Genomic DNA, 24,026 nt, shown 5'->3' with positions numbered 1-24,026 from the left:
GTGAACGACTTTTTCAGATCAATGTAGCTTTCACGCGGGTTTTGCTTTCTTACGTGTAATCCGCGGAGGTTGAAGATTTGGCGGGTTATAAGGAGGATGATCAGCATAGTGTTCGGTTCTTTTTAGATTTATTTGCATTTTACATAGGTTTTGCCTTTTCCGGTGCAATTTGCGGGGGTTAATGATTTTATTGGTTACGAGTGGAATTTGGAAACGGGATTGAGCTTTATCAGGGTATATTTTTTGTAAGCAACTTGGTCTTTGCATAGATGTCTTTTTTAGTCGTTATGAGCAGGTTTGAGACTTATTTATTCAGTGTAGTATTAACTATTTGCTAATTTATTATAGGTGAGTCGAAGATTTTCTAGATCATAAGTAGAATTTGGAAGCGAGAATAAGGATTAGACGTTTGGAAATGAATTTGGTTCCAACGTGGATTTTGTTATTCGGTTGCTATAATTTATAGTAGTTGAAGATTTTGTAAGATAGAATTCGGGGATGGACATAAGGATTAAGTTTTAGATATAGGTCATTAGAAGCTATACGAATGAAATAAGCAATTTATTTTAATCGACTTCAAATTTAATAGAACATTAAATCGAATACAATTAGTGTATTTACTATTATTATTATCAACTCTTAATTCAATATTACGTATATATTATAAGTGTAATATTCTCAAAAGTGTAACATCACAGATTACTTCATAATTTGTCTGTAACTAAACAAGAAAGCTTTTGTCAGGAAGCTCGAAAAGAAGATGAACTCGAGCAGTCGTGAGGAACGCTAAATATAAAGCCTCGCGAATGAACTACGACCCCGTGAAAACGTCGTTTAAAAGACTATATCCGTATGAACGAGGAGAATAACCCCGTGCCACGATGTTTCACGACTTTTCGCGGTAAGAAATTCTCGTGGCGCTTTTCGACGCTCGTTGCGCGAGGCGTCCATGGCATCGTGCCAACCTTGGTGAGATGAATTGCGGACAGCGTCCACGAAATTACCAGAAAATCGCTGAAATTGACGGTGTGCGTTTCCATTAGCGCCACGATCCTAATATCTCCGATATCAACATTCGTATTTCACTAATTATAGAAAAAAAAAGATATTAATCTTAACAATCTAATGAGAAAGAAACATTTCTTCATAAAAATTTGTCGAATAAGTCGAATTAATCGACTTTATTGTTTTGTTTCAATTTTGTAATACAAACACGTGATTTATACTCCATTTGCGAAAAAGGAAATGATTTATTTGCAGAAATTTCAATACGAATATAAGAAAATACCGCTTTTGGAATCTACTCGCTTTTCTCTGCTTTTCAATTTATGGAATTAATTAGAATTACTTATACAATGAAAATGGAAAGGGAGAACATATGTATGCATATCGTATTCCTTCCTTCTTTGACAAAAGCCAACATTAATATTGCCAAAAAAACTTGCACATTTCTAGCAGTTGTAAAACCAAAAAAAAAACGAAATCTAAACCAAAGAACCTAGTAGTTCGAATGTTAAAACTAACAAAGTTAAATATTCTCTTCAACCTGTGAACTGTTTTAAACATTGTCTGATCATATCAAGCCGATACTACTAACCATCCACTAAACTGCCTAATAACTCAAATTACTATGTGCAATAGACACTCTGTATGCAGGAAAGCTAATTACAATCAATTATATCACGAGAAAGAACGTTTTACCAATATAATCATTCTCTCACGAATTAATAACATCGCGGATGAACTCCAACACATTTCACCCACGCACGACACCTGTCGACTCTCATTATAGTCAACTGTTTAGAGCGTATACCGCCTCTTCGATCGCTACCAACGTTAGTCGATCTATTTCCTCCTTTCTCGACCAGCTTAAATCAAGAATAGATCTCAGTAGCGCGGGTCGAAAAAAAATTTCCTCGCCATTTTCACCGCCGGATAGTTGGCTCGTTTTCTTTTCGTAGCCGCGTTTGAAGCGCGTGCCGCGTCGTCCATATGGTTTCCTTTGCCTCTCGATCATCCCGTGGCTCACCGAGCCGAGGGAATAAATATCATAACCTGAAACCCCGTGGAAGCGTTAGGCTCCCAACTTAATCCGAGGCAAAGCCGCGAAACTCGTCCCTCGCCGGTGTTGGTGTTTAGTCGTCTCGAGACGGCCGACACTTTGTCAACGTGGGATTTCGCGTCGTTCCAGTGATTAGCGAAGCTTCGTCGTATCTTCGTGGAAACTTCTTGTCTACTTGTCTGCTTCGCGACAGAGCGGTAGGTACGTGAGAAGTTCGTTTAGTCTTGGTGTTGTTAATCGTGGAAGATTTAGAGAAGACTGATTCCGAAAAGGGAGACGAAAGAGATATTTTGGGAGTTTAATTTTAATTGAGAAATTAGCTTTGGATGTTAGAAGAATTTTAGAATCACTGGATCGTATATCTATTCAGAGATATTTTATTATTCGTTCGCATTTAACGTTGCTTACTTACTACCTTAACGAAGAGTGCTCTATATTGAAAATAGTAGTGTTTTTAAACTTGATAGCTTCGTGATTAATTTGTGAATGATTACGTACTCCCTTAGGAGTTAAAATTGACGTAATAAAATCGTTTTGTATTCGACTTGCAAATTATTTTGAACGATGTTCTGCAGTTTGAGGAATCTGATATTTTTATGGAAGTCTTGAGAACTTGAAACTCTGCTAAGAGTTTTGCAAGTATAGGAACTGTGCAGATTTTGAAACCATATAATTGAAGGTTGCAATATTAAATATTTCGAATTATTTCAAAATTTTATGCTTTGGAGATAAATGGTATTGACCATTTCTAAATCCGAGGACTTTTTTCTAGCGAATATTCAGATTTCTTTGAAATAAATAATAATTTCCCAAGACATACAAAGCGCTCTTTAAAGTATTAAAGGACTATTGAAACGCTGGAACTGATGAATCAGCAGAAGAGAGCGGGAAACCAAAAAATTCCAAGAACTTTCATCCGAATCCTGTTTCCTTTTCGACCAGCTCTCCGTTTTACGAAACGGCAGGGAAACCCGACAGATGTTCCTGAACAGCGCTTCGCTCGCCTCATTACCACGAGTCGCGTTAATGAGCTTGTGACCCTTAATACTTCACCCGGCTTCCCTTCTTTTTCTGCTGGTCGAACATAAACCGACTAAGACGTAACGAAGGTCGCGATAAATACCAGATTATCTGCAAAAATAAGTCAGAACGTGCGTTGAACTCGCTAATATTTCCTTTTTCATCAATTAAAATCAATAATAATATACTGCTTTTTATTCTGCCTCCGTCGTGTAAAGACGCGAAGATTGCGAACTTTAAATATGTAATTGGACAAAATTATTGTAATTACGATTTAAGTGGAGGAGAAATTGGCTAAGAAAATATATTCTATTTACATTTCGTGCAGCACTTTTTGTACATACGATAAATCATTAACTAACTTGGGTTATTCGATTGGAACTATTCTTGGAACTTGCTGTAAACCACAATTGAAGAAACACTTCCATTTAATTTTTCATTTCTCTTTTATCTTCCATCCTTTGTTCTCCATTACATTTGGAGAAAGTTGAAATATTGTTTTAAATACCATAAATTTAAGTATTCCTAAATATAAATATTTTCTAAAAAGTAGCAAATTTGTCTTTCTATTTTTAATTGTAAAGTACAACATTGAAATTGAATTAAAGTACGAATTTGAAAAGCAAAATTTGTTGTACTTTTGCTAGTAACGTCGAAACATTACTTGTTACACGTTTCAAAGAGTTAATATAATTTCCATGTCGATATCCTCGATAAAATTAGTATCAGCGAATTCGTTTTAGCGGAAAATTTCTCATAGCAATGGAGAAGAAAGAACCAGGGAAAGGAATCGTCGAAGGCCGAAGGAATTTCAAGAAGAAGCCAGCCTTGCTGGCAGACGGGCCGTAGATAAAGATAGATGCGTCGGTTTCCGGCGTGACGAGTTAACGACTCGAGTTTTATCTGTCGGTCCTCCCTCCGTGTCCCTTGTTCCTCGCCGACTTTCAGGCCTGGAAAGCGTGGAAAGGGAGAGGAACGGCGAGAAGAACTCCGAAAGAGAAATTAATAATAGCTTAATTGGAGAACGGAGCGGTATAACGGAAGGGATAAATGGTGAACACGACGTAAAAATTTTACCCCCTCGTACCGAGTCAAAATGGAACCCAGAATCCATAAACACGAATTTCACAAATACTCTAATATCAACGTTTAATCCTTCGAGTGGTAAATAGCCTCTACGTGAACTTTTTTTAAAACTGACGTGGTATTTGTTATGTAAATGAAGAAGATGAATTTGTTATGAACACCAATGAAGGGTTAAAAGATTAAATCCTCGCGTGGGAAACATATTTTCTTCTGTTTTCTTTCTGTTAAGAATCCGAAATGGAGATATATACTTCACTTATACGTAAGTGTCTGTGTATACGCACATGAAGGTAAATGAAAAGGTATATTTGTTAACACTTACTTAAAGAATTTCTCCGATTATAATAAAAAGACATAAAAACACACGTAAATATATTTTTTAATTTCTTAAATTTTACGAAAGTTTATACCTTGCAATTTCTTGATCAATTCTAAAGTCGAATAGCAACTTGTGAGACTAGTTTCCATTAATATCCGAGGGAACTTCCATTGGCAAACTACGTGATTTATATTTTCATTTGCAAAATCGTATTTTGAATTATTTATAGCAGCTTTGGCTAATTTATCGTGACAATAAATTACCGGACCTCTTTTAATCTCTCAGAACAAACAAAAGAATCTCCGACCAACCGCTACAAAAAAAAAGATCATTGCCAAATAAAAGTGTGGAAAATGGAAATAAAAAAGGCGAATCTCTAAGAAAGAAACGACACGTGAAAGAGGTTAGAAGGGAGAAGTTAGAACGAAAGTGAACAATGCAAAGATTCGATGGTGAAAAGAGAAGAGGAAGAGGCAGAAAAGGAAGAGGAAGGAAGAGAAAAGGAAGAGAACTGGAAGGCAAAAGCGTATGTACCACGAGTCATCTGGCACTCAGCAGGATTCGAAATAGAATCGGTCTCGTTCCCTCCTCTCTCAGCCTGTTATTCTCCTTCTCTGTTGACGAGGGAACCAGCGACTAGAAAGCTACGGGCAAAAAGACGTCGAGCCGACGGGGTCGACGATGTTTTCATTGTAATTATGTCCCCTGTTCCTCTGGCCGTTCTCGTGGCCAAGCTTTTTACAGCCACGCTACTAAGCAGCCTGTCAAAGCGTCCTAATTTTTGTCCCTGATTCCGTCATCTCTACAACCCCGTTCTAATTCATCGTCCAGATCTTCACTGAATTTGCTCCGTTTCCTGGGACGATGAAAGCATCTTGTTGTTTTAGGCCGTTCATTCATACTCCTAAGAAAATTTATGAAACGTCTCTCTGAGCCGTTATTTTAGATTTCTATGGATCTGTGGCAGTCCGTTGCGCTTTAATTTAACGAATAGGGCAGATACGTCAATGTATCCTATTCTTTATCAGTGTTTGAAGGAGACATCAGAGGTTTGTAGGAATCTTGTTAATCTTTTCAATGAATTTAGAATTTCTGTCGTGAACTGTGTTTTAAAGGACATCTGTGCTACATGTAGGTATTAGGTCGTCTAAAAAGTTTCTTTCGTTTTATAAGGAAACAATAGATGCACAACAACAGGAATTACGTATGATCCATTTCGTTCTATCAAAATAAACATCACAACGTTGGAGAGATTAGGTTTCATGTTTGTATAAAAATGGGTTGTTGTAAAAGACGTGTCTGTAAAAGAAAGACACTTTTCAGACAACCTAATATTTACGATTAGTTTTTATCTTATACAATAGAATTTCGAGAAATAAGTGGAAAATTATCGGCAGTTTCTCGAACGAAGCTGTCACCAAATTTGTTACGCCCTCGTTCCCAGTTTTGGGGAGAAAATAATTACATAAATGCAACTCTGAAGTATAGAAGAAAACATATCTTTTCGCTGTTGCAGGGATTGAGGTTTTAAAATTCAAACGTTATGAATGTTAATAGCTGGAATAATTGTTAAATAAGTCCATAAAGTAGATCGAAAAATAGTCAGACACGTTTATAAAAATATATCATATAGATTAAAACGTATCGAAATCCTGAGGGCACCGATCTTGAGATTGGGACACCGTTAGCGCAGAAACGAGATGGCGGAGCGGCGGTTTTCTTCATTTTTCGGAAACGATATGTTGCTTATTGTGTGACAAACTTGTTAACACGGGGCGGCCGCGTAAAGCAGGTAACGAGTAGGCAGTAATCGGGATCCGTGGACTTTAAGTAAAGTCAAACAGTCGAGCCGGTTGTCTTTGCTCAGCAAACTCGCGCCAGTGCGGAGCCAATATTTAGACAGGGACCGGCTCAAACATCGTAATACGCGTTAAAACGTTATGACACGCGCCAATTGCTGTCTCTATTTCCCGTGGTTCCATCTTCGCGCCTGCTGCTTTTCACGCGACGCCATTTTCTCATTCCTCGGAACGGAACACAGCGGAGAATGAAAATCCAATTAACGAGAGGTAAAACAATTTTGGCATTGAAATCTACTTTAGTTTTTATTAATATAATTCATAGAATAGGCATTGAATTAATGAATCATCGAGAAGATTTTTTTTTTTTTTGGCAAGGAAACATAGATCTGTGGTGTATTTTTCAGTAAAATAGTCGAATTATGAAATTTTTCGTTATTTTGTAAATATAAAGAGAAGGTTCTTTAAGAACCAGTATAATTTTCAATTTCAACGCAATTACTATTAAAAGGTAGGATTGAAATTTCCAACATTATACATGTTCAGTTTATCATTTTGTCACGAGTCCTTTTTCCAGAAATCTCCTCGATTTTCGCGTAAAGATCTATTTCAATTTTGATTAATTTAATTCGTAGAATAGTTTTGAAATGAATAGGTGACGATTTTAATATAAACGTGGTACTATAGAGAGACGTTTTAAAAAATACCTAAGACGAAGTTTGTAACGAATGGAAACAAAAAACTAGCTGAACTATAGAATTCGTTCCCTAATTTTCTCTCATGATATAATGAACACTCCATAAAGTTGTTCCTGTTGACACGGGCAGTAGGAACGCGTCTAGTTTCCGAAGAAACGTTGCCGGGATAAAAATTTATGGCCGAAAGAAGGGTGAACGTAAATATCAAGAATTTTTACGGTGGAACACGTACCGGAATGCAGGAAACAGTCAAACAAACTAATTTAAAAGCAGATGGTGAAATACCGATCTGTGATTTTAACGAACTACTCTGACTTCTACGATCCTTTAAATGTCTTCACTTCTGTCTCCACGATGGCTGCCTTTACCATATGGAAATAAATGTAGTCATTTCTGTCAGCTGTTGGCCGAGTATTTGTTAGAAAGTCCGCAGACAAAATAAATCTGAAATTTGTAGAGTTTTCGCTATCGCAAAGTTTCTTTTATGGGAAGTTCAATGATATTTTCGTCAATACTTTGATGTCAATTTTGTATAATATTTAAATTTCTTCCATATTTTTATATCGGAATCTAACGTTAAGAACACCAGTAAAATATTATGCACAAAACTATCCGAAGCACGCAACAGATTCCAAGAACTAAAGAAAGTATTCGATTCGGAACAGAGCAGAGAAAACCTCGTGAAATTTATCAACTCGACGGACACATGGAACGAGGTTTAGACGCAAGCAAAACCGTCGCTAATGGCCGTGTTGTCAATGCGACGAATAAAAAATGGAAAAAGAAAGAAAGAATAATAAAATATCAGCCTCCCGGATGCTACGGGTTATAATTTGTTTAATAATTTAGCAGAACAATTTTAATAACTTACAAATGACTTTCCTCGTCCGATCGAAAATTCTCTATGGAATTCCAAGGAAATTCCTCGGGTGCACGACCTTGGCAGTAAGTTACACGAAGGCTCTCGCCTCGATGGACGCGCGAGGTCCTCTCGCTGCGTTTCCAATAAAGATCTCAGGCCACCTGACGTTCTTTGCGATTCCACGAAGAATTCTCGGATCCTCGAGAGGAGAGAGGTGCTCGTAAAGAGGCACTAACGACTAAACGGCTGAGAGAACATCTTTGAAGGTACGAGACACGCGCCATTTCCTGATGATTCGAGCGTGGCGAATGGCCGTCAGTCAAAACGCGAGCCGCTCTATTCCGCGAGGATCAGACGATTCTCTGCACCCTTTGTTGTCTTTCGTATCTCGACTAGAATAAGTAACATAAAGGGGCGTTTTCGTTTTTGGATCACAGTGTAAAGCCATCTGACGTGTTCTTGCTCCTTTTGCGAACGAATATTATTCGACGCGTCACATTTCCTTGGAAATGGTCGTCTTGAGAAGTTTTAGGGGATGAAGAATTATTTAGGTTCAGTTGTAAATGGAGAATTGCTTTGCACGATTCTTCTTTTGATGAATGAGTTTTAAACGTCGTTTGGCTTCTTATTCGAGACGAAGATTAAAGATTCCAATTGCCTTCTATAATATCTTTTACAAGGCAAGCATACGACTTTTCTGTTAGAATTTTGTGAATATATTTGTCAATGCTTCGGAAACATTTACAAATCTTTTTCGTAAATACAAAAAAGAACAAATTGATTTTCTCGAGAACTTATAATAGAAGAAGTCCTTTAAGATAATCAAATTTAACGACATTGCTAAGTAATTAGATAAACTGTTAAGTAAACAAATTAGTCACTAACAATCATGGATACATTGTAATCGTCAATTCATCAACGGAAAATAGATGAAAATAAAATGTTGAAAAATTCGCAAACAGACCGGCGAGACCGACGACAATTTTCAAAGACAAACAGCACCGATGACACGAGACACGCGTCATTTCCCGATATTCCGTGCGTGACGAACGGTCCATAGTTCAGGGTCGAAAGCAGAGCGCGTGGCACAGCGTGCTCGCGATTCTTGGATGGCTTTTTCTTGTTGCCGGGTACCTCGAGACACACCTTTGTCTTCTGGTAAGGCACCGAGCAAAAAGGAAAAATCGTCGAATCGCTTTCGGGAACACGACGAGAAACAAGCTCGACCTTGCTAGAAGACACCTGTTCTCTTCAGCGTCGACGTCGGCAAAAATAGAATGTTTGACGAAGAGACACGCGCCATTTGTGGCGGCTTCGAGCGTGGCGTAATTTCATTCGTTAAACGACCGTTTCCTCTCTTTGCATTGTCCTTTCGGGATGATTAATCTGCTAGCTGAATTACATCTCTGTTTCGAGAAGGCTTCTTTGTTTCTTTAAGCGAGGACCTCTCCGAGGTTTGACAGACGTCGCGCTGATTTCGTAGATTTAAGAGCGTTTCCGAGAAAGTTTATAGCTGTTCTCTGGGAGGATTAGAATTTGCGATGCCCTCTTTTTCACTTTTAAAGCTTTAGACTTTAGTTTCCGTGGAAGAATTAAAGTTTTGGAATATCTAACGAGTCACTGAACAAAATAAATTGATAATTCCATTTCTTAACTATCTTCTTATTTTGTTCAAGCGTTTGGTTAATATTTCATCGTTTGGAGATCAAATGTTAATTAGTCTCGATGATGTTGGTCAGTTTGATTCCGCCGTGGGTCAAACCACTCTAACGTTATTTCTACCGATTACGTGATTATGCTACTTAAACACATTGCAAGATTCCATTCGTTTTATTGCTAAACTCGTTGCTCGTACGTATAGGCATTTATAAATACTGGCAGCTCGTAATTCATACTAAAATTTCATACTAATATCTTATCAGTTCGATCATGCAGAAAGGTCCTAAACGTAAATATTTGAAAAACCATTGAACCACACAGTTTCGATTATATCGACAATCTGCATTTTATAATCTACAGGACAGTATAAACCTTGTAAGATTGAAACACAAATTGACAGAAGGATTAATTGTTTCAGATTGTCCAGCAGCACGACGGCGATCGGTAGTGCAGCCACCGGTGGCGGTGGCGGAGCAAGCAGCGGTGCTAGTGGCGGCGGTGGCGGTGGCAGTGGGGGCGGAGGTGGCGGGGCAGCCGGCAACGGGACTTCCGGCGGTGATTTCCTCCGCAGAAGTCACCCCCTCTCGGAGCATACGGCCCTGCATCCCGCCTACCGGCTCAACTACATGGACCACCTTTACCATCAGCTCCAGGCCTCCACGCACAGTCCCAACGCCTCGTTACACGGTAATTACCTTGGCTTGTACTTGTTCCGAGATAATTAGAACGATAGCGACCGGGGACGTCGCCTAATTTCGATCACGTTCCCATCCAGTGCTTGAAACTTATTCGCCATCGAACATCCTACCTACTGACAATGAACGTTATTCCTATTGTTAAGATAATAGATGGGACATTTTTTAAGTTTCTAGAGAAATTGGAGGTTGAATGATTAAGATAAATACGGTAGGATAACGCATACTGATGAAGAGAATTATCAGATAGATATTGCGAAGAGCTTTCTCGGAAAACTCAAACGAATGAAAAGGGCGATGAAGATTAATTTCAAAAACAGTCATATAGAAAAGTTCGTAGATGCAGCGAGTGGGTATAAATTAATTTTTTGACCAGTGTATACAATAAAATGAATGTATGCTTGTAGAATATAAAAATGACTAGAATAGAATAGAAGAGAGATGTAAATTAGAACAAAGGTTTGATTAAAATCGCTATGAAAATTGTATTTATTTTTATTGAGTTTAACAGATATCAAAAACCAACAACTCGAGTCTGTATTTTTATCCTGAACCACAGGCGACGTTCATTTTGGTAAATCCTTCAAGTTAACGTTCGGATATCCTATCGATCTTATTTCAATCTCCCCTTTCTCTGTTGCTTCTTTTTTCTCGATAAACGTAATTAAGGAAGTAGAGTACGCCATCTCTGGTATTAAACGCAGGGAAGTTGTAAAGAGCCCGCATTTCCGCCGGAAGAATGTCTTTGAGGATCGAGGCTTTTGATTTCGTTAGACGTGCCATACGATACGGGATAGTATTATTTCCTATTTAAAAATAGTCGAATAAAATCTTGTTTTTTTTTCTACTGTCTAATCGCCTTTTTTTCTTTTCTTCTTTATAATTTTTCAAGGACTGGGTGGTTTGGGGCCCGAGTACCTTCTGCACGCCGCAGGACCAGCGAGCACCCTCGCTTCTTCAGAATTCCCTTTCTCCATCGACGGTAAGTTGTGAATCTTATGTTAATAAAACATCGTGAATATAGTAGTAGGGCAAAGCTGCCTTTAAAATTTATTAAAAATCGGAACACGGTATCTGATTAGCGAGATTAATCCAACGCGACAAAATCGGTAAGATCATTGACACTCGACACCGTTTTTTAGTCTCCGAGGATCGAAAATTTCTCTCGACATGTCAAGCTTAAATGTTCGATCGCTTCTGTATAAGATTTTGTAAATTTATTATACAACCTAAACCCAATCTGGCATAATTTGGTTTCAAAATGATCCTTTACCGTCGATGCTACCAGATGTTAGTGACAATCGCTAGAAAAGAAGATACCGCAATAGAATTCCTAATATCTAAGGAATTCTAAATTCTAATAATTCTAAAAAGGAACCAACAATGATATGGGTTGGCTTTGAACCAGTGACAGAATAAAAAGATGCTATAATTAAGAAGCACATAATAGTTAAATGAAATTCGGAATTAGTTGTGGAACTAACGATAATTACCAAGAATAAAAAATCGTGGAAGAATTCGTAATGTAGCACAAACGGGAGATAGTTGAAAGAGTGAAGAACCAAGGCCGATTTGAACGGGTTAAAAATCTCGAAGCATGTCGATTCGACGAACGAAACGAGAAACTTTTTCGTCGACTGGTTCGAGGACGACAAGTGAATCTAATGAAAGATCCTGATGCACGGTACGCGGCGGCTAGCCGTAGGTGTAGCAGCACTAGCAGCAGGTAGGAGATCGACCGGTTAAGAGGCCGAGAGGCTAAAAGACGACTGAAAGGGTAAACGGGGCCTCGTTAGTCGCCACCGCCGCATAATTGAATCGACTCGGAGCGACACGACCTCATTAACACCTTAGCGCCTACCCTACAGGTTGTCTCACGTTTCTTCTTCCTCTGCTTCGTTCTTCCCCTGTTTCTCTTCTCCCTTTTCGTCCTCTGCCGAATTCTTCTTTTACCGAATTCGCCACGCCGTTACGTTCGTGACGAAATTCTTAATTCGATTTATTTGAATATCGAGAAACCGGGACACGAAGCGTAAAGATGTTTATGGAATTCTTCTCGCGTTATGTTGCTTGGTATTTTAGTTTAATTTAAACCTAGGAAATATTGATAAACACATAGATATTATACCGTCAAATAGCGAAAAGAAACGACGAAAGTTTAAGATTAGAAGTAGTGAACCTTTCAAAATGAGAGATTACAGAGTTCGAACTTTTGGGATTACCGAGACCATGCTGGTGCTTTTTCACGAAATTAATATGAATTATCATTGGAATAGAAATATATTTATTTCTTGTTACTAAGTTTCGTCACAGTATGTCACGATTAAAACCATTTGCATCGAAGCGCAGACTAAAAGGTACCAGTTCTAACATTAATCGAGTGCCATCAAACTAGACTTAAATTATTCATTAAAAACCATCTCTTCTTTTTTTACAAATCCACTATAACGATTTCTATCGCGCAAGAGTTACTAATTCATTCTACGACATATTGTACATCCACGATATGTTTTCAATTTACTAAAATCTTTTGCAATTCCTTCGAAAATTTCAATAAAAATCAATGTAAACCTACGTCAAATCGAATAGTCACAAATCGAATATGTACCATATCATTTTCATCCCACCAAATTCTTCTCTCTGATGGTAAAAGTCACTATGATTTGGTGATTTGAAGCGACCTGTAGCGTTGTAGCGTGCGCCGAGGCAGCGTCGGACGAGCCGCGTCGATCGGAGTGGCCGATTGCACCAATTTACATGTCTCAATCCCATGTTAGCCTCGCGAGGGGTGAAGAGGGGCCAGGGGATGGAACGTACGGAACGTGTAGAGTCCAGAGGGTCGTGGGTCACGAGGACGTTCGTCTCGGGACGAGGGGGATCGGCGAGAATCGTTCGCATATTCATTAAAGAGCTCGAAGCTTCTCCAACCCCCTTTTGAGACAGATAAGGCGATCGGTTCGTCCTCTGTCTCTGTGGAAAAAGTGCATCGAAAAATCACGTCGGTGTTAAGGGGATATTCTTGCGTGGGCTTTCGGCCGATTGGCTTATCTTCAATAACGTTACGTGACTTGTAAATTGTAAATGAATATAAAAATACTTTGTAACGGTTGAATTACGAAGCGAATATTTATGAGTCGTATCTTTCTCCTGATGAACAGAAATGCATAGAAGTTGTCAATGAAATTAGAGACAACCATCTAATAAAAAGTACTCGCTTCTTAGATGTTAAAATCGTAGAAATTTAGACACTTGAAGCGATAATGACAGGAAGGAATCAATCTTCGTTTCTTCTTCTTTCTTTTGCGTTCATTTGCCAGAAAAAATATATTTCAAAATCTTTGTTCATTGTAAAAATCTTTATTATTTGTAAACTCGACAACTGAAATTGGTGTCAATAATCTATGAAGCTAATAGCTCTCATAGGAGCTCCCAAACAGTTCGTAGCTCCCAAAAGAACTATTTTAATTGTTCTTAAATTAATTGAACCTTAACCGCTATTCGATATACGCGCGAGTCTGGTGCAAGGAATCAACCTATGCGTTAGAAGGACTCAATTACGAATGAACAGTGAAAAACGTATAACAAAATTTGATAGATCAGATGCTACACTGAGTCTTATGGAGAGCAATCGCAGTTGACATCGCCTCAGGCACAAATTATAAAAACTGCACAAGTGGCCAGTAGCTAAATCGTGCAAAAACGAAATTCACCGTCGTGGTGGACTGAGAACAAGTTGAAAAGAAGGACAAGGCACAGGTAACCGAGGAAAGGAGGCCGAACGACCTCGATAAAGCCACGAGACCATCGAGGAACCTTAAACGTTTCAGCTCATGCGGAAAAACCGCACGACATTCCATCTTCTTCTCTTCCATTTTCCCTCTTTCTTCCTCACCCTTTTCATTCGTTCGGTTCGACCATCGTTGACCATCGTAAATTTGATCAGTGCTCGAATTAATAATCGGGCGAGGGGATAAAGGAGCGCGTTCGCGAGAGGCGAGGAGCTCCAACCGCGAGTAATTCTATACCCGTTGTGCGCGAACGAGCGATCAACCGAGTGGAAACCGAGGAGAAAGAGCTGCTTCGAGCCTCCTCGTGGTCGGTCCTGTGTATCGCGTTGCTCGTGCGAGGCGACACGAGGAGATAGAGAGAAGCTCGAGGAACCGGCGGAGGCAGTCGGAGCGGAGGAGAGTAGAAGCAAAGAGAAATCGACGAGGGAAACAGAATGCTGCGATTTGGAGAAAAAATTTGGTAAATGAAGAAGCTGCAGGTGAAGGGATATATAACGATGGATGAAGAAGAAGGATAAAAATTGGAGAAATTGTTGGAATTAATCTCGAAGAATCAGAAAAGATGTTGCAGCGATATAGATTTGCCAAGCCTTGAATCAAAGAAAAAAATGTGAATAAAGAGGAAATTAATAGAGCATAGAAAGAACGAAAGAAAAGAGTTCATCGAAAGAGTGCAAAGTCGGGAAGTTTAAACAAATTTTCGAAAAGTCTATGATACACGATTCAGTAAGGACCATGAAAGAAGAACATAATATGTAAAATAAAAGGAACACCAGGCTACAAAAATTAAAAGAAATTTGTGGACAAGAATAAAAATCGAGGTTAGGAAGATGTAGAAAAAATTCGGAAGAGTGAAAGCGAAGAAAGTCTCGGATTGTAAAAGAGGACAAGGATACAAAAAAAAAAAAAAAAGAAAAAAGAAAACTGGACCTCGAATGAAAATGATAAGATGCGGAATTAGCGATTGAAGAAGAGTGGCGGCGCGGCGTATTGAAAAGAGAAGAAGAAGAAGCAGAGAAGAAGCCAGGCGAGGAAGCGAAGAACCGCCACCATATAACCAACGATGCTCCATACAAGCGAGCCGCCACCACGAGCTTAAGAAAGTGGTTTGTATATTACGTCGTTGGCCTGCGGTCGCAGGCAAATCGCCGCTAAAACGTTCTGGCCGCAGAATCCGCCTTCCTGCTCGCTCTTCTCGTTCTCCTTTTCCATCGTTCCTCGACTTCTCCTTCACCTTCTCTGGCCAGTTGTGGATATCTACCTGGTTACGAGCGCGCGCACCGAAAGGCAAGACTTTTAAAATCCACGCCACGGAATATTCCTCCGGTAGTACGAGCCGCAAGAATTCGTAGCGCTTAATTGAACTGGTTCTGTGGCAACGTCTCGCTGAGTTTGCATGGAAATTCGCGCAGCCTTCTCCTTGAATTCGCGTTACAAATCGATTCCACGATACCTTCCCGCGTCGATATTTCAATATCGCATTTTTACTCGAGATATTTACGTTGTCAGAAAAGCGAGACGTTCTAGAGAACAACGTCGAGACTCGGGGACTTTAATGCTCGGTCAGGCGACGAACGTTGATATCTTGCCACGATTTTCGCGTGGAATATCGCTGGCTTTGGCGTTGGCCATAGGTGTCCCATAAAATAAAGAATTTCTCGTATTAACTTGCACGTTGCACTTCGTGCCGTTTAATCGCATTTGTCGTCAGATTTGAATCGACTTTCTATAGACAAATGTATTGTTTCATACTACGTAAGCAGATATATGTTACTCTTTTGGAATATCTGAAGAAATTGTTTTATCTGACCATTCCTGCAGTCGAATGTATGAAATCTCTTCCTCTAAATGTAAAGATTCTTTTCGGAGAAATTCGAAGCTGAAACTTCGCTTGGGCCGTCAACGCGTGACTTACATATTTTTGGGAGAAAGTGCAGTTGATCAACTTCGATCATAATGTATATCCTTTACAGAATGATCATGATACTGAAATGTAATCCAAACTATTTTAAATCATCTATACTAAAAAATGCTGGTTAAAGATTAAATGTAAGTCTCGGTATAAGAGACACACAGTTCAGATCAGTTAAAGATTACGCTTAATTCTCGACCTGAAAAGCAGACAACCAACATGAAAAACATGGCATTTTCAGTGTCAGCTTCGTCGAGGTTAGGAAGTCCAAGGGCGTCCGCGATCAGAGCGAGCCGGAAGCGGGCGTTGAGCAGTTCCCCGTACTCGGATCGTTTCGACATCGACAGCATGATCCGATTCAGTCCGAACAGCTTGGCCTCCATCGTGAACGGATCTCGGAGCAGCAGCGCGAGCGGCAGCTACGGTCATCTTTCCGCTGGTAAGCGATCATTTATCTAGTATCATTATTACCATACATGTCAAACTTATTGAATTATTCCCCAAGCAAGATTTACCGCGTAATTAATTACACGTTGTCTTCGCTCCAGTAAGAGAATCGCTCCCCTTTCAAACACTCCTACAAGTATTTGCTATACAGGGTGTCCCTTGGCATCGGGCAACTATATCGGCACGTGGAAACAATATCAAATAGCTGGTATTAAACATACGCTTATCTTCGAGTTGTAGCGAATTTCTTCTTTAACAAATTCAATCTGCATGCTTTTACGAGATCTATTCAAAATGTCCTGCGTGTATACGACCACAATACTGAAGTCGTTTTATCATTGACTGGGTGTGTGGATTAGACAGAATTGGGCAGGATTAGAATACGAGGTTCAACGTCGAATATCGAGGTCTATTTGGCTCAATTAGTTTAATTTCTTCTATCTTTCGATAGAAATGTTCCGACGTAAAATTCGTTATAACTCGAAAACAAGGTCTAACAGGGCACGCTAATCTTTTAGCGCGAATCTTTTTTATTGTTACCATGCGCAGAATCCATCGCCGAAGCGGTTGCCCGATGCTGCGGGGACACCCTGTATGCATATTTATACATATACAAACTCTAAAGACGTTCGATATGAACGACTCAAATTGCGCGGCAATTTTTGAATAATTTTTGAATAATTGGCCGGGCAGGTACAGGCCGATTATTCATCTCTCGGTTGTAAATTTTGGCGCGTCGTGGACTCGCGTGAAACACCTGTGCCTAATTATTCTCTTCTCCTGGATGGATGTTGCGAAAGAGGAGGGGATAACTGTTACGACCGATTTACATGGCGGGATAAATAAGCGGCTGATACGCGAGAGGCGGGGAAAGTCGCAATTAAGAGATCACCCGCGCCGGACACGAACCCGAAAACGTAAGTCACCGAGTGTTTATCCGATGTATTTCCACTGTTGGTCCACGTTGATTGATCGCTCGTAATTGCCGACGCGCTCGCGCCGCTTCATCGTCCACCGATCGGGCCTCGACGCGGCCATAAACGTTTTCGCGAGGCTATACACGACACGTGAATTATACGCATGTAATTACACGTGTAGCCGGGCAGCGCGGTCGTTAATGCGCGACTACCGCGTGACAGCCGTATTTTCCGAGTTATTGCCCACGCCACGGGACGGAACCAAGCAATCGACCGTCGTAAACGAGTCACACTTTTACACACGCTCCACTTGGTTCCTTTATTTGAGTATTTGCCGATTTTAAACCGCTTGACCGGTGATCAAGGGTGTTTAATTTACGTCAGAGTAAAAGACTTTTCGGTGAGAAATGCTCTTTCGAGATAATTACAGAAAGATTTAGATGATTTATCGCGCGATCCTTGTGATGGAGTCATATCGCAGAATTTGGCTATTTTTCACCGCGATCGGCGATTATGCCTGTTTAAAGTAACGTCAGAGTAAAATATTTCGGTGAACAAGTTTTTCTGACGATCGTATAAACGTTGGTTTGTAATTATTCCTTCGGACAAATATCGCATTCGTACAGGGCGAAAAGTACAGTAGTAAAAATCTACCTAACTGTTTTCTTTGGAAATGATCCATATATCGATTTATTTTTGATTGATTTAATTGAATAAAACGGTAGACTAATCGTTCAAATCCTAGAGACGAAAGCCTATTTCTAAATCAAATCGTCGAGATGGTTGCACGGCATCTAACAACGTTTGCTAGAAATATCTTTTAACGACATATACTTTCTTCGACAAAAGATAAATGCGTTGGGCAATATAAATTAATCTGAATTTATCCATCGATTGAATCTGAGATTATTTACTTTTCTCAAAACGTTTCGAAATTACACCTTATTAATAAACCACGAAAAAGCCTGCAAAGAACATTTCTCAAGATTCAATTTCAGAATTCCCAACAGTTGATCCAATCTCGAAACAGATCATGAATGTACTTCATCTATACCCTTACTTTAATCGAGTAACGATTCTCACGGAATCGGCTGAATATTACAGAGGCAGCATAATACGGGCGTATATCATTTGCTGATCGCGTGGAAGCGATTCAGCATTCGTCGTAAAACATTGGATCGTCGGTTTCTCAGGAAAACCGGGTCTCTGGCCGTCCCGAATTACCATAATTACCGGACCTATACGAAACGAATAAAGTCATTGGTGGTAGCGTTAACGTGGAAGGCCTCGTCCTCGTAAGGATCAGGTCCTGACGTTTAAGGGCGTGCGGAAGAGAGGCGGCAAGGGGGATAAAGGGGCATCGAATTAAAGTGGCGGTGCGCATGAAGCCATTATAAGGCCGGTTGCAACCGCGGCGCGTCCCACAAATCGGACCCCGGACCTCCTTGCTCGCGAGTTAAGAGCAGCCGGTAATTTGCGATTAAATGAAGTAATTAACGGATTAAAATTCAAGTGACGCGCGATCGCTGGTCGTTTGTCAGCCTGGCGTTGTACGATGCTCCGCGGGATGCTGCCCGCTCGTTAATGTCGCCATCGTACGCTACCGATCAGAGATTCTTCCCTTTTTCCTTAGGGACGTTCTTTTGTAAACGTACATTTCTGCGGGCAGAAATAACGCGCGTATATATATATGTGTGTGTAGAATAGTCGACGAGTAGAAGGAATAAAACAGGGAATTCGAAGCATTATCGTTTACTCGGAATTTTTTCGCGGTCTCGATGAGTCGGGAGAGCCGTGTTTAAGTCATTATAGGTCTCGCGGTGTCCATTTGGGAATTGTAAAAGGGAGTTCGTAATATGTTTCGTGATACTGATTACGATGTCCAAAAGGTGGCGGCTTTTTTTAGATAAAAATATGTGTATTGTATTTGGTATTTTAAAGTGTATGTATTTTTTGGACTGAATTTACGAAGAACTAATTGTCATTCATAGAATTGTACGTGTAATGATTCTAGGCTGCCAGTAGTTCTTTCTTTTATAGTATAATATATACAGAGTGGTTGGTAACTGGTGGTACAAGCGGAAAGGGGGTGATTTTACGCGAAAAAAGAAGTCGAAAATATAGAATAAATATTTTTCGTTTGAGGCTTTGTTTTCGAGAAAATCGAGTTTGAATTTTCGCTCGTTGTAACGGATCTCACTGTAGATAGTTGTCTCGATGGAAAAATTAAAAAGAAAATTTTTATTCTATATTTTCGACTTCTTTTTTCGCGTAGAATCACCCCCTTTCCGCTTGTACCACCAGTTACCAACCACCCTGTATATGTAATATTGTGACACGAGAGCTTACGAAATTTGTTTAATACTTTTTTATTTTACCAAATTTGAAAAGAATCAGTAGAATGAGAAGATAAATGCAATCATAGATTCTTGGAATAATATGTCGAATAAGAATTCTTCAATCGTAAAAAGTACAGCGTATGGTTTCATATCAACGTTCACCAAAAAACATTAAATTTCTTTCATTTGAACATCAGGTTCTGAGATGCTGGTCTAAAATGAGAATCGGATTCTGATAAAAAGACGAAAAAGCTATAACAAAAATTAAAAGATTGGAATAAAAGTATAAACGATTAATAAATCGCTACCTGTTTGTGTCTAAAGTAGCAATACCTGAATCACAATGCAACCGACCGTAAATTCGAGATTTTCCAGCGCTAGTTTTCATCTAAGAGACAGAGTGTTTTATGAAATTTTTCATAGGTGATGGTCGGCGTCGCGCACAGAGGATATCGCCGGTGATTAAGCGATTATCGTTCGGTATACGACTAGACAACCGGTTACCACGACGATGTACAGTCGATTCCACGAAATTATAGTGTTCTTAAATAAAGCATCGTAGGCGTGCGCCTCGTGCGTCCCTTCGGTTTTATGTTCATTGGAATCACGACGAACGATCAATGCACCGAGAGAAATACAACCCGACAAACATTTTACAGTCTCACGCGTAAAACGTAACTATTCTTACGTGCTTCTTCGCCCTAAGAATGAGACATAAACTCTGCTTGCAATATGGCAAGTGATTTTCCTCTTGTCTTTTGCAATCTTGCAATTTTGCTTATTGATTGAAACATAGAAAAAATCTACAGTCATTACTTGTTTATATTTTCTGCAGATTGGTATTAAAAATTCCTGGAAACATAATAAATGTATCTCTTCCTACGGATCACCTAATCCTCATCTATCTTATAATTAACTTTCTCACGCTTGATGTTGCGTGTATATAACATTATATTTCAATAAGTTGGTAATTAACTAAATGATAAATGTATCTGTTTCCAGCAAGCCGATCTTGAATTTCATATCATTGTGCTAGTCATCGATATGAATAATTCATAAGGGAGAATTTTTTCACAATTGAAAAAACTGATATTAATTACTCGTAGAACATTGAGAATAAGATAGGGCGAAGAAGAGAACTTGGGAATAAAGAAACAATTATTCCATGAATCTCTATAACCTACATAGGTTAAAGATCACATGGAAAGCGATCAAATTCGTGAGTTATTGGAATTGATTAAATGATTAAATATAATCAACGACGTAGGTAACGTAATAACAACCCCTTCCGTTCTCCTTTTTGTTTCTTTTCTTCCGCTCTAATAATCATGTTGTTAACGTAATGTTAATCTTCCGATAAAAAAAAGTCAGAAAGATGAGAAGAAATTCTTGGAAAGATAAAAATCAATTGACGCAGCTGTTTGCGTTACCAACTCCACGTACTTTATGGCAGGAACCAGTGATTAATTTAGGATGCAGAGAAATATTTTAAATCCCGTTTCTGCCCGTCTTCGCCGGTCATTACAAGCTTCGGAAACGTCGCGTAATTACTAAATGATACACCAAACTCGAGTTTTGTCGGTAAACTGCTTCGTTTCACGAGAAATGGCCACCGATCAGCGTTTCTGGAAACTATCTCGAAAAATCTTATTCGATTAACGTCGTCGATTAAAAAACATGGCGAATATTCGTCGTTATTTTAAAACGAGTCATCGTAAAATCGTTAGGCGTCCGTGTTAAGGCAACGTGCTCGCTTTTATGAAGCACACCGCCTAGAATCGTAGACACGCATGGGCGTGACCGGTCGCCTAAGCGCTTTGGCGCGCGTCCGCGATGGCACCGTCGATGGTGCTCCGTGACATCGACGATTGACTGCTAATCGGTGACGTGATTCTGTGCAGAAAGACTTAAAAGGTGATTCTAACCGTGTTGCAATAGATTCGAGACAATTTCAAGCGGTTTCTGTACGCTTACGTAAGCTTCCTAGCCTGATATTGTAACAAAATCGGTGAGTAACGTCCTAATAAACGAGATTATTCACGCGAATAGCACGAAGACGTGACAATCATTGATCAAATATTTACGAATTTACTAATTCTAATTATTTATAATTAAAAAACCACGCAAGATCATCTGTGAAAAAAAAGTCACGATTCGTTATTGAAAAATCAAGTGGAATTAACTATTGTAATAAATCGAGATGAATATCGCGGAATTATACGATTAATTAACCAAGTATTCAGAAATTTGCTAGTAAAAAGCATTTTTATCAACGTTAGATTATATCTACGTGGAATCGAAAGAACAGATTCATTTCTCAGAAAACGATTACGATTCGCTGCTCAAACACCGAGTTGAAAAGACTATCGTAATAAATAAGACTATTCGTACGTAAGAAATGTACGTAATAAAGTATAAAGATTATTAGCAACTATTTACAAGCGGAAGATATTTTTAGCCGCAGCTACATTGCATCTAATGTAGGTTCGAAAGAGCGAATTTGTTTTGTGAAAATTGGTCACGATCCATCGTTCAAACATCGAAAGTAGCTCCTGTTTGGTATACGTCGATCATACATAAATGATCGTGAGGTTTAATTTATAGAGCAGCGACAGGGAGCCTGTCAATCGTGACTTCGATTAGGAGGAAGCGTGATCTTGTAAGGCTCGTCACGTAACGCACCGACATCGCCATATCGAACGTTGGTTAATTTAGCCGTGGCAATTTATTGAGCGAACTCGCTGCCAACCGTGCGTATCGCTAATATTTCATCGTGCAACCAGCTACCGATTAAATCGTGTCTCAACCCAATTATGCTATATAAGCAAGCTTAAAATTTGACAATATCGGTATCGCTGATCGAAAGACATCTCGGTCGTACCATGTACGTATCGGCAAACCAGATGACAACTAAGATTGTAGTATGACGGACGTTTAAATCTCTGCGCGGATGAACAATGTAACGTCGTTGTTTGATTGATTTTGCAATGATGTAGCTTTGCAATAATGTGGTTTACCGCAGTGAAAATTTATTTATTCGATATAGACATATGGGAGTAATTAAAAATCGATACGTATTTCATAGAATTCAAGAATTTCAAAGAGAGTAGAGTTTTTTAACAAGCAACAGCCGATAAATACCTCCGTAGCGTTAGTTTATAATAATCTCGAAACAAAATTCGAACAATAAAACCTAGCCAATTAAATCTAACTAACCAGCTGATATTTTAATCGAATCTTCTAGAGACCGATTTTCAATTAACCCAATTTTATTTACTTCAATCGACAAAGATTCTCGTGCGGTTGATAAAGCATCCTCAATTAAATAAATTACACAACACGAAAACCATCGATAATCCAAATGATTTAACTCGTTACTCCCAATTAACGAGTGGAATATAATCGGAACTCTGCAACGTACATCTACAATGTATTTCCGTATCAAACTTACACATCCTGGCAGCATGCCCGATCCAACGAGCGCGCTTTCTCGATAATTAATTGCGAGGAAATCCAGTTGGCGGTTGTAGAAAGCCGAAAGCCGATACCGTTACAAACGAAACAGGAAAAAAGTGTCGGTGTAACAGCGAATTATTCGTACGATTGGTCGCTGATTTCATCAGGCGATAACGAGCAGCGTCGCTGTCACTACGTTGGTTAAATAGTTAACGCGAATTCAGTGGACGAGGGTGGCGATACACCGGGGATAATCGATAGAGATCGAAATCGGACCGCGTCCATTCTCTTGACAGTCGGGGCACGCCACGCCGGACTTCCGGCACGTAGGCCAAGCTTGCATTTCAATGCTACGAGCCTCTCTTACGAGACCATAAGATTGTGTGTACCGGTGATCGTGTAGGCTGCGTTATTTCTCGTTCTTTCTCTTCTACACGAGGAAAAAGGAACGACACGATACACGTCTCGATAAACGCGTACTTAGGAAAGACATTTATAAAATACCGGATAGATGGTGGGTTGCACCAATCGACTATCGGCGTTCGTTAACCGCGTTTTTGCTTTAGAATGAAGTTTGCAGATTGTGCCTGAAGTAATTACGATTAGATGAGCGATAACACGTTGCTGCATTCTTCCAGTATCATTTGGCAATTGCAAGTTTAGAACAAAAATGTTTATGCATTTGTAGGAAATTCAACTGTCATGTAAGGCGTTATACTGGAATAATTTTCTAGTAAAATTCCGAGATACAGAGAAAGCTTTGGATGACAAATTTTAATTTGTATTTATAAGATACGGTTACGAGACTCAATTCGATCGAAAATTACTCAGACAGTTACACGAGAACGAAGTATGTGTATTTGATGTACTTTACAACCCCATAATGGTGGTTAAGGGATAAGCGTGTAAGAATATGCAAAAATATATAAAATTTCTAAAGCGAAGTGTTCGTTAAAATATTTCAAGG

General features: G+C 39.4%; 1 protein-coding gene across 4 annotated transcripts in view; it reads left to right on the top strand.

The window, feature by feature from the left end:
- LOC126867666 (transcriptional activator cubitus interruptus) overlaps nt 1–24,026 on the top strand; it is a 146,001-nt gene that overhangs the window by 111,921 nt on the left and 10,054 nt on the right. For 3 of the 4 annotated variants that reach the window (XM_050622458.1, XM_050622459.1, XM_050622460.1), the window contains exons 2-4: nt 9,924–10,192; nt 11,093–11,182; nt 16,142–16,339. In XM_050622458.1, the coding sequence (XP_050478415.1) occupies nt 9,924–10,192; nt 11,093–11,182; nt 16,142–16,339 (557 nt within the window). Of the gene's footprint in view, nt 1–9,923; nt 10,193–11,092; nt 11,183–16,141; nt 16,340–21,417; nt 21,612–24,026 lie in introns of those variants that run through there. The other variant, XM_050622461.1, reaches the window with a different exon arrangement.

Source organism: Bombus huntii, chromosome 7, assembly GCF_024542735.1.
Source record: "Bombus huntii isolate Logan2020A chromosome 7, iyBomHunt1.1, whole genome shotgun sequence".
NCBI lineage: Eukaryota > Metazoa > Arthropoda > Insecta > Hymenoptera > Apidae > Bombus > Bombus huntii.
The sequence above is the reverse complement of the archived record's forward strand: the minus strand, read 5'-3'. Positions and strand labels throughout refer to the sequence as shown.